The sequence below is a fragment of the Nestor notabilis genome, unplaced genomic scaffold (assembly GCF_000696875.1).
Source record: "Nestor notabilis isolate BGI_N333 unplaced genomic scaffold, ASM69687v1 scaffold13662, whole genome shotgun sequence".
In the NCBI taxonomy this organism is placed as follows: Eukaryota; Metazoa; Chordata; class Aves; order Psittaciformes; family Psittacidae; genus Nestor; species Nestor notabilis.
The window spans coordinates 11,700-26,177 of record NW_009919772.1 but is presented as its reverse complement, the minus strand read 5'-3'; the positions used below and the strand labels follow the sequence as shown (position 1 = coordinate 26,177).

Sequence of the window (14,478 nt, the reverse complement as noted above, 5' to 3'; positions counted from 1 at the left end):
CTAGACATGTTTAAGCAAGGGCATAACAGAGGTAGGCTCAGTTGCACACAGAATTGTTTAAGTTTCCTGAATGTATTACTGAAAAATATTAATTTGTTTTTTGTTTGATAGACCTGGTCTCTCCATTCGCTTGCTTTGATAGTAGATTCTAGTGGACCAATGTACCGTGGATATGTGGAGCCAACTCTGTCCCTAGTTCTTACTCTGCTCTTAACTGTTCCACCGTCACATACAGAAGTACATCAATGCCTAGGCCGCTGTCTTGGAGCTATAATAACTACTGTTGGGCCTGAGCTGCAAGGTTAGTAGGAATTTGAAGTGAAAACTAAAAATCTTAACTTGTATAAAGATAATATATTGCAGTCTTAAAGAAAATAAAGTTTTGTTTGTTGCAGTTCCAGGTGGGGAGGGGGTGGTGTTGACAAATTCTGTTACAGTCATGCAAGCAGCCTCACTTCTGATCACACTTAAGACTGCTGGGAGCTTTTTTAACTGCAGTTTGAGGTTTGTGTGAAGTAGTTGCAGCAATGTCTGGTGTTCTGGCAAATCTGCATGGTAGGTAAAAGGTGAAGAACACCCTTGCTGCATATTTTGCTGTTGATATTTTTCAGTAGAGGTGGGGCAAGAGGCAAGATTTTTTTTCCTCTGCTTTTTTTTAACACAAACAAGAGCTTAAGTTTGACATAATTGATAATATTTGACCTATAACTCATTTCCATTCATTCTTGATATTCTTAGGTCACTGTACCTTTCTCCAGCTGTTGATTTTTATTTATTTATTTATTTGTTTGTTTATATTTGTAGGGTGGTCTTTGATGCAGTGCCAGAGAGCCAGTGCCTAGTGGAACTTTAAATAATTGGATTTAAATTTGTAGTTATGAAGAGTTTCTAGATGGTCTAATTGAACTTGTGTATCTGTGTTTTGTGTGTTAACCTTTTGATATAGATCATCATTCACTTTTTAACTGAACAACAGCTTATGTAGAATGTGTTCTACAGGTTACCTTTTTCTGTAATTCAAGATTTTTTTATAAACCTGATTCAGGTTAATTCTCAAAATACAGAATGGGTTATTTTTCAAATTTAATACCATTCTTTAGAATTCTTGTCCTGTTATAGCAGTGCAACTCATCTATTGGAGCTAATTAAAATTACTTGCATACCTATATGTTAGCTTAAACACTATCCGATATTTTAGGAAATGGTTTGGTGCGTGAAATGTTGTCCATATGTACAGAATCAAAGAGACTTTCAGAATTCAAATTCAGGTTTCATGTCCTGTGTAGATATTCTCAGAATATTTCTGACTGAAGATAATTGATCCAAGGTTTTGTTTAGACAGGACAAAAAAAGATACTGAAACACTCTATAGTGTTTCTTTGAAATTATGTAGATACTAGTTTTCAGTAGGAATCCAGAAAAGTTGCATGTTAATCTGTGAACTTTGAAGCATTAACAATTCTTGTTTCTCAAAGGCTTAAAGCCTACAGTTGGTGTACAAAAATTATGCTGTGTTAAGGATATTGTATTACATCATTAGGTAACGGAGCTACAATTTCAACAATCCGTTCCTCATGTTTGGTGGGATGTGCAATCACACAAGACCATTCAGACTCTCTTGTTCAGGCAGCTGCCATATCCTGCCTTCAGCAGCTTCATATGTTTGCGCCACGGCATGTCAACCTGTCCAGTCTGGTTCCCAGTCTTTGCGTGAGTACAAAATGCATCCTTTTGTTCCTTAAAGTTTTATGTACATGCTTAGCAGAGGACAGAAGTACTTAACAAGATGTCAAGTATCCCTGTATGTTTGCAGAAATACTGGAGTGCAATAAAGGGTGCCTGTCCCCAATCCATTTTAGGTCTTTTCAGAATGCTGCCCAAATCGAAATCACAGGGTCTGATTCTCTTTCACCCTCAATAGCACAAGATAGCAAGCATTTATATGAGTGAGTAAAAAGATGCTGAACGCTGTTTCCACCAACTCATTGCACTCACAAAGGGAAGTGAGTGAGCTGGAGAAAAGTAGGTGACTTTTGGAGTTATTTTACCACTCTCAGTAGAGTCAACGTTGACATTCAAATTCCTGTGCTGCTGCTGTTAGCATTGCTTTCTCTCTTTATTAACATTCTGTCAGCAAGTCTTGGCTTCAGGCTGGAACCCAAAACACTGAGTATGACTGTAAGAGGAAAGGTGCTGTGTGTGGGTGTGCATTTTGATAAGACTTTTTTTGTCTTTGTTATACTATTTGAAAATTTTTTTAGAGGGTTCAGCAGTCCAATGTCTGTTGGCCATTTTGCAAAATTCTTTGTGTCATTCTTTGTGGAACTGGTGGGTCTGTGTTACCTGAAGGAGTGTCATCCTACTTAGGTCAACATTGGAACTTTTTCTTAGTCTAACATCCAGACTTTCCCTAGGGCACCCTCTCAGTGTACATGCTTGCCCTCCAGCACTGACTCTTGCTCCCTGCCCGCCCCCCTGCTCTGGAGCACTCCTGGGAGTTCAGTGTGTTCCTACAATCCGTCACTTCTCTTTTCACAATATTTAGCATGGAGTGCAGCATACTCAAAAGTAGGTATGCCCTTTTGTACAAATACTGTGTACAACACGACAAGCAATCACTATAACCATTTACTCTGTAAGTACCAGTGGGTAATATTACAATGATATTCATGCAGGAATGACTAGTGCTGTCTTGGAAACTTTTCCAGAGGTTTTCTGCTGTCTCTTTCCTGTTCGTTTATGGTCCTTTGCTGAACAAAAGCTGTTTTTCTTCTCTTTTCTCATATTCCTTACTTCCAAGTCGTACTTAGTTTGGTAAGCTTTCCTCTGAATTGTCTTGCACATTTATTTATGCTGCAGGTACATAGATATGTAGGCAAGGTCTGCCTTACCTGTTCCATTAGGAAATTCTTCATTGTTTTCTAACTAATTTTTAAATTGAGTTAATGCCAGGTATCAAAATTAAACCACACAGTTCCACAATCTAATTTCATTTCTTTTTCCTGCATTGGCTATATAACCACCAGTTGTTTGTTTTGTAACTTAAAATGGGGAATACTCTTTCCATTAATTAAATCCCCCAAATATTCTGTGGTTTAGTGCCATTAAAACAACCTCAGTGTGATATTTAGAGGTTCTTTAAAGTCTGCTTGCTTTTCAGGACTAAAATCTTGTATATTTGTATCATAGAATAGTTAGGGTTGGAAAGGACCTTAAGATCATCTAGTTCCAGGGACACTACACACTATGTCACCCAAGGTTCTGTCCAACCTGGCGCATATGTGGAATAAAGATCTACTGTTAAAATGTCTTATAAACTATACAACCATTTCATTTAGGAAAGCAATTTCCATCTGCATAATAGCCTAATACCGAGAGAGCAAATGTGTATTTGGTTTATTAAAAACAAATTCCCTGGGGTAAATAAAGAATTAGAGTTTCTTAAAAGTGCACTCTCCATCTCTTCCACTGTGGAAAAACATAGAGTTCTTTGTGCAGCTACTTCCTCTTGGGAAAATAGGGACCATGCACAATTCTTCTCTAAGAAAAATATTTGCTTGTATTTGAGGTGATTCAAAAGTAATTAGAAGCCAGTATTGGTTAGCAAAGAAGTATGAAGCTGTCTTTTTGACAGGCACCTATAAAAACGTATGCCATAAATTCTGTTACAAGTCTGAAATAGAAGTTTTTGATAGGTGTCATGTGTGGTGTACCTGATTATGGCTTTTTGTTTAAAAGCATGTGATTTAAAGCTATAGCAGAATATGGGGAGTGTAACAGATAGGAAAGTATTATTAGTCAAAATCACTGGTGCAGCAGTTTCAATATTTAAGCTCTTATCTCTTTAACCAGATAACCACTGTCAGCTCTGTGTATGTCAGCTTTATTTTCATATTTGTACATTATAAAAAATGCTTACTTCTGAACTTTCAATATTTTGTAAAGAGCTTGGCACCCAGCAGCTCTCACATGGGCATATGATTGAAAAATAGAATGCTGTTAGTCCTTAGCAGTGCTGATTTACTGATATTGGGGTGCATCAGTTCACTCGCCTGTAATGGTTTTGATTTTTAGGTTCATTTGTGCAGCTCCCACTTGCTGCTTCGCCGGGCTGCAGTTGCATGTTTACGACAGCTTGCTCAGAGGGAAGCAGCAGAGGTTTGTGAATATGCCATGAGCTTAGCAAAAAATGCTGGGGATAAGGAAAACAGTGGCATCAGTAAGTATGTCTTTCATGTGGCCTTTTTGTAACAGTTGAGTGCACGTATGTGTGCATGTGTGTGAGGGGGGGAAAAAAACCCCAACAACTCCCCCAACAACAGAAAAAAAATCCTAAAACTGTCCCTTCCAGTTCAAATGACTTCTGGCTGCACTCATGCTTACCTCTTGAATTTCACTTATAACTTCTTTTTTTTTCTCAAGTTCAGACTTGAGAGAGTTTTTTGCTTGGTTTTGAGGTTTTTTTTGTTTGTTTGGGTTTTTTTTAAGTAATACCAGGAGGTGTTATTTGCCATGCAGAAAGCAAATTAAATGAATTGCTGAATTAAAATCTTCGTAGTGTTTGTACAGAAGAAATTCAGTAACATCTTGGTGTATCATTGTCGGAACTACACACACGCAAATACACAATGTCCAGTTCTAGTTTGTTATACCAAGTTTTAAAACTGAGTCACTGATTTCAGAAAAGATTTCTCATTACCATCTTGCAGATATCAATCCTTTTGCACCAGGAGCTGGTTCTCGGCGAGATGCTCATTCCCGGCATCAGGGGGTTAATATAACAGAGACAGGCCTTGAAGGTGTCCTTTTTGGAATGTTGGATCGGGAGACTGATCGGAAGCTGTGCTCAGATATCCATGATACTCTGGGACATATGCTTTCATCACTGGCAGTAGAAAACCTTTCTCACTGGCTAATGCTTTGTAAGGATGTCCTTGCAGCTTCCAGCGGTGAGTATTCTATGTTCTCTGTTCACAAAAAGGACAGTATGTCCTTAGTATTAGCATCTTCTGGCAATATTTGTTTGGAGCTTCTCTTTTATCCTAGTTAAGATGTAACTTGTATATAGAACTTTGATTATAGTTCATTAAAACTTTCTTAGAAAGAAAAAATCGTCAATGTTATGTTAAGTTTTAGAATATTGCTGTTAAGATTGAAAAGTTAGCTGCCTTGAAGTAGGATTTCCAAAGGAGTCACAGTGTGATTATTACTCTGACATTTCAGTATCTTAGCAGACATACTCTTTTTAGCCTTTATATATCAGGACCATACAGAAAGAAGAGTGCTGTGTAAGCTCTAAGCTTTATTTGGTGAGGTTTTGTGAGTTACTTGTGTGCTATGGGTTACCATGGTGATGAAACTTTTGCTTGTTGTTCAGCTTTGCAGACTTGTTTGCATAGATCTTGTCCTCTGAGACCTTATTCCTGTTTTTCAGCTTGTAGGATGGTTGTGACGCAGATTCTGTTAATTTCCTTTACATTTATACTTGTTTATTGGCATACTGTGAGTTCATCTGTTGCCAGCTTTACGTTAACTGATGAGTAATGCTGCCAATGATTTCTTTATGTAATGTAGTTTCCATATATTGACCTAGTGAGAAGGACCTGGTTTCTCAAGTTTGAATTTGACATGTCCTTTTCTTATTTCATGTGGGGTGGGTTTTAAAGTTTTTAACATGGTATCCAATCTATTATTTATTAATAGCTGAAATAATCTCCAAAAGAACCATATTTAAATAAGCTTCTGTCAGCTGTACTTTGAGCAAGCAACTTCATATTGAACTCTTTTTGATCCAGCTAACTGGTATACGCACAGGATCTGGTTTGCTTTTCAAACAGAGATTTACAAATCAGCTACAAAAGGTCCTAGATGCTTTCTCAAAACACTCTTGTGAATTGTCATCATCCATGTTTGATTTGCCATAGCCTCATTCTCTGTTTATTGAATGTCTTTGCTCTTCAGCTGCTTAAATTTAGACCCCTTCGTTGGGGTTGGTTATTACGCTTGCAATGATTTCCTCTTGTTCTCTTCTAATTATTGCCAGAGTAATTTTTGTCAGTATCTTGGCATTTTGCTAATTTAGACCTTGTCATTGAGATTTTATGTTCTCATTTCTGAATAGTAAAAGTGCATGTTTGGTGAGTTGTTTTTTTGTTGGATTTTGGTGGTTTTTTTTTTAAATGATCCCTGAGGTAATTTCATTTTCTGAAATGAAGTCTTACAGCTACACTTAGAGAAAAGAATTTTTTGAATGTTAAACACATTTATGGGTGCCATAAACTGCCTACTTGGCTGCATATTCATCCCATTGCATGGAATTTTGTAGTTTTGATTCAGTTTAACGTGCATTCTAGCTTTCACTTGAAACAGGAGCTGAATAGTTCAAAGCCAAGCTTTGATTCTGAGCCTGGCAATGTGATTACTCTGTTTATTGGCAATTTAATAGGTTTATTTTCAAAGCTGAGACCTTAGATATTGGATTCGACTATAGTTGCTATCTGTGGAGAATTAACATCACAGGAATTTCTTACCATTTAAGCCAAATAAAGGATAATATAGCCCAGATTAGAGGTGAAAAACATTTCTTTTACTGATTTTCCTATGCCTTTTGAGACTTTTACAAATGCTGTTGTTTCAACAGAAGAATTCGTCTGTAAGGAAATCTTGAATATGTCCTTAGCTGTCTTCTGTGGATTGTAAGAGTGGGATTTTTCTTCTTCATTGTTGTCTGTTGTAGACATGAGCACTGCGGCTCCTTTGGGAGGAGGGAAGGATGAAGAATCAGAGAAGAAGGATGAGATGGATGATGATACAATGTTTACCACCTTGGGTGAAGAGGATAAATCCAAGCCTTCTGTAGCACCTCGTTGGGCGACTCGTGTGTTTGCAGCAGATTGTCTATGCCGCGTTATCATGCTGTGTGAGAATGCTGACAAGGCGCACTTCGATCTGGCACTGGCTCGTTCAGCCAGACTTAAAAACCCCAAAAGTAATTAGAGAGTGTGCATGTCTTGGGTTTAGTTTTAATTTTTTATTTTATTTTATTTTTTACACTTCTTTACAGTTTAAGATTACGCAACCAAGGAAAAAAAAAAAATTACCCTTTCATTCAAATGGTTAAAACCAAAGGAAATGCCTTGCAGAAGTCATTAAAACTGTAGTTGCATATCCACTGTAGTTAACCATACTATGAACACAAGGAATGATGTTTGCTGGAGAATATAAATTCTCAGACTGATCTGCTTGGGAAAAACGAAAACCCTTAGATTTGCAAGCCTTTTCTCCAGTCTGAAATGGAAGCAATAGATGTCTAGCTAAAGCTGGGAACAGTTTCTGAACATAACGTAATGACAGTAGTGAATTAGACTTCAGAGATGATTTTAGCATCCCCAGACAAAAGGGATGCTAGGAAGGAAAAGAGAGATAAGGCCAGGTAATTATTGCTGTGGTATTGGTTGCAGAGAGAGGGATATGGGAGGGAGTTAGAATACAGGGACCCAGATGCTTTATAATGTTCATTCTTTTGGTATCCATAAGAGTGACGAATATTCACTTTTCAAGCTCACATTTTGAAAATGCTTTTATGGGTTAGAGGATCAGAATTGAGAGGTCAGAGGTAACACAGTTTTGTGAAGAAACATTTTTCTACCAGATAGTGGGAGGTTTCTGTCCTTAAGTTGTCTGTGTGTATTGGTTCTGGTGCATAGTGGTTGTTTGCTTTCGCTCATGTAATGGTCATGAGGACTTAGTGTATGTAGGATGAATATCATGAACATCCTAGAATGCATGGGATTAATGGATTTTAGTGTTTGTGTTGTTGAGGGTGTCTACCATGATGAGGAGATTTATTAAGTCTTGGCTTGTGTTGCTTTGGTGTAGTCTGGTCCCAGCACTGTGTGGTTATGTGAGAATCTTGTTTATGAATTGGTTTGAGGCTAAGGTCACTGAAGACTAAGAGGGAAGAGTTTTGGGAAAGTTTATTTTGAGATGGCATTTTGTTATAGAGAAAATCACAAGATTCTGCAGAAGATCGCATATAATAATCCTGAGAATCTGCATGTCTGAATTTATATAAAGCGATCTTTGTGTTTGGTATTATTGTAAAAATAAAAGCTTGTGAAACTTCTACCACCCCAGCTTAAACTTCCAAAATATTTAGATTTTGCTAACATCTGTGATGGTCTGAAGAATTAAGTGTCTGCTTTAACACTTTGTAAGTTTTTAAGTGATAGTCAGTCTTTTCCAACATGCCTTTGAAAACTTTCAGCCACAAAATAAACTTTTCTTGAAAAATCTTGAAAAACACTTGAAAATATGTAGAGCTTTTATAATTTGTGGGTTTTGTCATCCTGGATAGGATGTTTTTAAATATTTTTTTTTTTTTTTTTTTAAATTAGTTGTACAGCAACTGGTATTTTCAAATTGAGAGTAAGGAAAGAAATAAAATTAATAAATAGAGAAGACTAATCCTTTCAGAAACGTTACTGAGTTTTATGCATACTTTTCTGTATGTCGTGTGCTGCTTGCATATAGCCTTGGATGTGGCTTTTGGTAGCAGAACTAGAGGCATACTCAGTTTTTATGTGTTTAAACTTGGCGAGGTTTTTCTCTATCAGCAGGGGTCACTATAAGCATAGGACTGGAACACAAATTGACTTCTGTAGGATAGAAGGATCACTGAAAAAAGCTTTACTTGAATGTTCTACTCTCTGCTAAGATACTCTGTTCAATGCAATTCTTGTATATCATGTATTTCATTTTGTTTCAAATTTGTGCTTAATTTTTAAGATTGTCTTAGGAATGAAAGTTCTCTTATTGCTTTTAAGGGGTGGGGAGAGAAAACAAAATAGGTTACATTGTTCCCTGCCTTCTTCCATAACCTAAATGTGAACCATTGAAAAAAGAATACGTAAAATTTGTACATATCAATGAGGAAAATGTTACAAATAGCTAACATGTCAGATATCTTTTAAGTTATTAAATAGCTCTTTCTGTTTTGTTCCTAAGATGACTTCTTAGTACTTCATCTCTCTGACCTTATCCGAATGGCATTCATGGCTGCGACTGATCACAGCAACCAGTTACGAATGGCGGGTCTTCAAGCTCTTGAAGACATTATCAAGAAATTTGCATCAGTTCCCGAGCCAGAGTTTCCAGGCCATGTGATACTGGAGCAGTATCAGGCTAATGTGAGACCTCCTCTATAAGTTCAGGAAACTGTCTGTTTCTGCCAGTATTAGCTTTGAGAACATTTTGTAACTTCAAAAGACCTATGAAGAGATTTTTGTATCTGTGAAAATGTACTGAAGAGACACTTCTGTTTACATCTTCAAAATGTGTTATATCCCTTCCTATGTATTGTAATTTAGTAGCTGATAAAAGTAAAATTTTGGTAGCTATTGATTCTTGAAAGCCAAATATTACAAGTTACATTCAATTTTTTTGCAAGAGTGGCATTTCGTTTGTAGAATTAGGAATTGGAAAATTAACACTGATTCAGTTGCAGATTGAATCTAATATATCTGTTTCATAATCTGGGAGTTAATGAATATGCTTCTGTTTAAGTGAAAGCTACAAAAGTATAGGAATGGGAGCTGGGCAGTTGAAAATCTATTTTGGGGTATTATTGCTTTAGTTTGTTGCATAGATTAACTCAAACCTCTTTTGTTTTCACTTTGTATTCGGGATCTTTCCAGATACATTCTAAATGCAGGCTTTCATCCTTTTTACTTCCTTTTTCTTCTTTAGTGCTGTAGCTTCTGCCTTTTTGACATGGTTCATTTTGTTTCTGAAAAAAACTGCCTTATAGTAATTGCCAAAAAGGCTTTTCCTGTCAGTATTTGTCATTTTGGCAACTTGTGAAATCAGGTGGTTATGGCTGGATCTGCATCATCATTATTCTTTTGGACATCAAAAAGTCAATGGCTTCTTGAGCCTTAGCATAAACTGCACCTGTAATACTTTAATGATTAAAAGGATACTCATTAACAAAAGGAAGTTAATAACACATATTGGACAAAGGTAGCTGAGGCTTAAAAAGGCAGTAGGCAAGCAGGAAAAAACTGGTTTAGGACTTTGTTGTTTCTTAAAGAATACTATTGTAAATGTCTGTGAGACAGCAAGGGTAAGTTTGGGGTGTAACTATAATGCTAAAATTAGCAATCTTATCTTGTTTGTTCTATATATGTGCTGAGCCTTACACAAGGTGAGATAGAGAATGTTGCATCACTGTTGTAGCTGGATTTCTAACATTTTCTTCTATCAACAGGTTGGAGCTGCTCTGAGGCCAGCTTTTTCCCAAGATACACCATCTGATATAACTGCAAAGGCCTGTCAGGTACGGAGAAAAGTATTCAGATAGTATAAGCCAAGCCGATTTTTGTCCTTTTTGGAAGAAGTATGCAGAAAAGAATTAGTAGCAAATGACTACGAAATTTTGTAAATCTAAGCTGTGGTGTATTTGCAACATCTGTTGAGTCTTCTAGTCATATATGTTGTTCCTCAGAAGTGCAGAAGTCCTTTTAGGGAGCTGTGTCAGAAAATATTTAGTCTTCCTGAAAATAATTATGTCTTCATGTCATTTCTGCATTTGTTTCTAAAAGAAAAAAAATAAATTCTGGCTTACTGAGGCCAATAGCAGTGTATTCATTGAGATGACTTTCAGTCTAATCAAATATTTGGATTACTGATAATTTACCTTTAAACACTGAACTTCTGTTTGGATCGGGACTCTATTTTAGATCTTAGAAGGTCTGAGCATTCTCATTACAGTCATAGTAACAACCTCAGTGAAAATTCAGTGAAAGATTTTTGTGTACGTGTGTGTTTTTTCTTGTGTGCAGCCTTGTGCTACTGTAGTTTAAATTGGCTATTGGCAACATTACTGTAGTAGTATCTGGTATGTGGCAGATAAGTTAATACTATAGTGTAAAGCAGCAGTTTAATTAGCTATGCAAACATCAATTTTAAAATAACTTCATGAGTTTTGTTCAGTAAATCTTGGTTCAGCAAGACTGTGATTGTGCTTTTTTTTTGTACTCTAATTTCTAGTGAAACTTGTAAGGATAGATCAAATAAGGCATAATTTGGTATCTATACATAGGAAAGAGTATACATATCTCGCCTTACGGAATGTTTGTGTGATTAAAACTAGATGAAGAGGCAGCTTATGTGAAAACATGTAACATTCCTTATAATTTGTCAAAATCTTCCCTATTCAACTAGTTTCAAAGTGGATGTGTGGACTCGATCCACTTACAGGATTGAATGGTTGGAGATTACATTTGGATATTTAGTTCTCTCTAGAAGTTACATGGACAGAGATGAGTTGCACCGAATGAAATTGATGTTACAGTTTTATGTTATTACTGAAACAGGTGTTGACTTGCCCAGCAGTAGGAGTGAAGCTGGTCTTAGTCCTACTGTGAATGAGTTACGGTTTGGTGACAGGTTTTCAGCAGCTTTGTCCTGTCCACCTTTGTGACACTTCTTGTGTTCAGTTTACTTTAAATATGTCCATCATTCCAGGGCATGAGAGGCCCTTTGCCAGAGGCTTTCATGGAACTGGTTCTCTAAAAGCAAAATAAATTTGAAATAGAACAAAAATGCCATAAAGAGTGTGTCAGATAAGAACTGTTAAGAGTTCTTTGGTTTGCTTCCATTCCTCATCCTTGTAGAGTCACCACCACAATCAAAGCAGCTCTTCTGAAAGAATTTGTCCCTTTTTCTTTCTGTAGAAAAGCAGCTGCACCAGAATTCTTCTATTGCCTGCATTATGTCTGGGTGTGAATGTGTTTCAGAGGATGAATGCCAATATGTAGCACTAGAGAGGGGCAGCTGATCTGTATGATGTTTGTATTTTAAGTACCTGTTTGTGTCCATTTAATTCAAATGAAAAATGTCTGTCCACCAAGTCTCATAATGTTTGTTCCAGATCTGGAACTGCCAGTTCCAGATCAGAACCCAGATGTTTATAAAATTTCATTTCATTCATTTCTAGGTTTTCCCTTGACATTAATGATCTTGAAAGCTTTTATTGGTATGGAGCCTTAATATTTAATTTGAGGAGTGTGGGTTTTTAAAGATATACTTTTATCGATTGAAGTTCCATTACAAATACAGCCTCTGTAACCACTCACCTGAGCAATTTTGTTATCGTTGGTGGGGAGAGAAAAAGGAAAACCTCAGATATTTTTATGTTAAGCAGGAAGAGAGCCTCTCAGTTTTCTGTGGTGGTTGTTTTGGGTTTTGTTTTCTTACAGTTTTTGGGTTTGTGGGGGTTTTTTTGGTTGTTGTTTGTTTTGGGTTTTTTTAGGGAGTGGTTATTTTTATTATTTATGATGTTGTTTGGGTTTTCTGTTAATTTAGAATGATTCTGAACTTTGTTGTTTAGGTATGTAGCGCTTGGATAGGAAGTGGGGTTGTAAGTGACCTGAATGATCTCCGCCGAGTTCACAACCTTCTTGTCTCTTCCCTGGATAAAGTGCAAGCAGGAAAAGGATCTTCTAGCCAGCTTTACCGAGAGAGTGCGACTACTATGGAAAAACTTGCAGTTCTGAAAGCATGGGCTGAGGTAAATGTTGACCATTAAGTCTTTAAAGATTGAAAAAGTTTTGCAGCATAGTAACAGACTCACATCTCACTGGCTGTTCTGCCAGTGAGCCTTGCATCTGCCCTCCTCCTTATGTGTTGCGATTTCTACTCCTGGGATGTTTTCATCTCTATCTTTCTCTGTTTGTTTTTCTGCCATTCCGTCAATCCATACTTACAGTATGGCTTGATTGTTCTTTGTTTTATTGCACTTTTCTGTGTCAAAGTATGCGCTCATACCCATGCATCAGATTTTGATTCTCCTCTCATCTTATTGCTCTTAAACTTAAAAACTTCAAAACCAAACAACCTTAAAATGTATTCTGTAACATTATTGAAGTTAATTAACTAGGAGTTTGTCAAAGTGTTCATAATAAACTACAGGCTTAATGTAGATACTGTTGGTGAATGGCTGGAATACCAGTAGTCTATTTACACAAGAGTTAGTGCTATTTACATTGCCTTGCTTCCTAAAATGTTACTCGCATTCTGTAGAGCTCTACATATAATTACACAAATGGTATTTTGGTTTCTTTTGGTGTAGTACTTAAAGGTTTGGGTTTTTTTCCCATTACATTTTTATGGAAGTTGCTTTTGAAATTACAAAGGAAAGTATTAACATTTCATACGGTAATTTTCAGCTTTCATGTGGAGCATCTGCTGTGTGAAGACACTTCTGTTATATTTCTCTTAGAAAAAAATGCTTATTTTTACTATATTTTTCTGATATTTCTTATTCCCGTATTTATGCAAAGTTATGAAAATCTTTTTATCCTCTCATAGCTTCTATCAGAGATGAACATGTAAATGTTCTTGTAATCACGTAACACACTTAAAGCCATTTTCATTTCTTTATGATACTTAATCTGCTCCCAGAAAGTGCTAATTACTCTAATTTATGTAGTAGCTCTTACTGTAGGTCAAAGAAATCTTTGCAAGAAAGATGGACTGATTTAATGAAATCAATTATTTAAATCAATATGTTTGCATAGAGAAGCAGTAATTGACAGTTTCTTATGAAAAAAAATGTAGCCAGTTTGTTTTAGGAAAGTGCCATTTATGCCCCTAAGTGTTATATACTGTTAGAAATTAAAAAAAAAATTAAACTATTATGATCAGCTCCCTTTTTCATTTAAAAAATAAAAAAAAAAAAAAAAAAAATTAAATAAAATGTAATTGTATTGCAATTTTCTTTTCCCCCAGTCATTTTCTGGTGAGTCATCTGTGTCTGGAATCTATTACTTTCACATGGGAAAGGCTGATGCTTTTTTTTCTTTTTAGGATCTCACAGCATGTGCTTCAATGTCTGTTTTTCTTCTAGGTGTATGTTGTTGCTATGAAAATTAAGAAAGAAGCAGAGACTAAGCCAAAACGTGTTTTAAAGACCATAGAGGAAGATGAGGATGATTTTGGTACTGTAGATGAGTTGCCACCAGACAGTTTGATAACACTTGTACAACCTGAGCTGCCTGCGCTTAGCCGTCTCTGGTTAGCTGCACTGAAAGATTATGCTCTTTTAACTTTACCAGCTGAATTTGCTACCCAGCTTCCACCAGATGGTAAGCACTGGAATTACTCTGTGTTGTGAAAACCAGAAAGAAATCCTTAGTTGAGACTGCAAAATTACTATCTAAATTATTTGGTATGAGTGTTTTTGGCGCAAGTGATAAATTTTTGCCTGTCTGTAATAGGAATGTGTGGTTGAAGTGAGTGTGCTTTTTTCCTTCAATTTGCAATGAATATATGCTTTATCTGAATCACAGAGATCATTAAATCTGTGTCTTTGTAGAATTAAGAATACTTCTACACCTGTTTGATATCAAATGCAAAAAGATGTTTACTGTAAGAAAAACATAGCCCTTGAGATCGGAGTGGGTCTATGTTTTATGG

General features: G+C 36.3%; 1 protein-coding gene across 1 annotated transcript in view; it reads left to right on the top strand.

The window, feature by feature from the left end:
* HEATR5B (HEAT repeat containing 5B) overlaps positions 1 to 14,478 on the top strand; it is a gene marked incomplete at its 3' end in the record, with an annotated part of 44,871 nt that overhangs the window by 20,504 nt on the left and 9,889 nt on the right. The window contains exons 19-27 of the mRNA XM_010010373.1: positions 112 to 301; positions 1,541 to 1,710; positions 4,075 to 4,219; positions 4,710 to 4,949; positions 6,737 to 6,988; positions 9,007 to 9,188; positions 10,268 to 10,336; positions 12,392 to 12,571; positions 13,910 to 14,147. Of these exons, the coding sequence (XP_010008675.1) occupies positions 112 to 301; positions 1,541 to 1,710; positions 4,075 to 4,219; positions 4,710 to 4,949; positions 6,737 to 6,988; positions 9,007 to 9,188; positions 10,268 to 10,336; positions 12,392 to 12,571; positions 13,910 to 14,147 (1,666 nt within the window). The remainder of the gene's footprint in view (positions 1 to 111; positions 302 to 1,540; positions 1,711 to 4,074; positions 4,220 to 4,709; positions 4,950 to 6,736; positions 6,989 to 9,006; positions 9,189 to 10,267; positions 10,337 to 12,391; positions 12,572 to 13,909; positions 14,148 to 14,478) is intronic.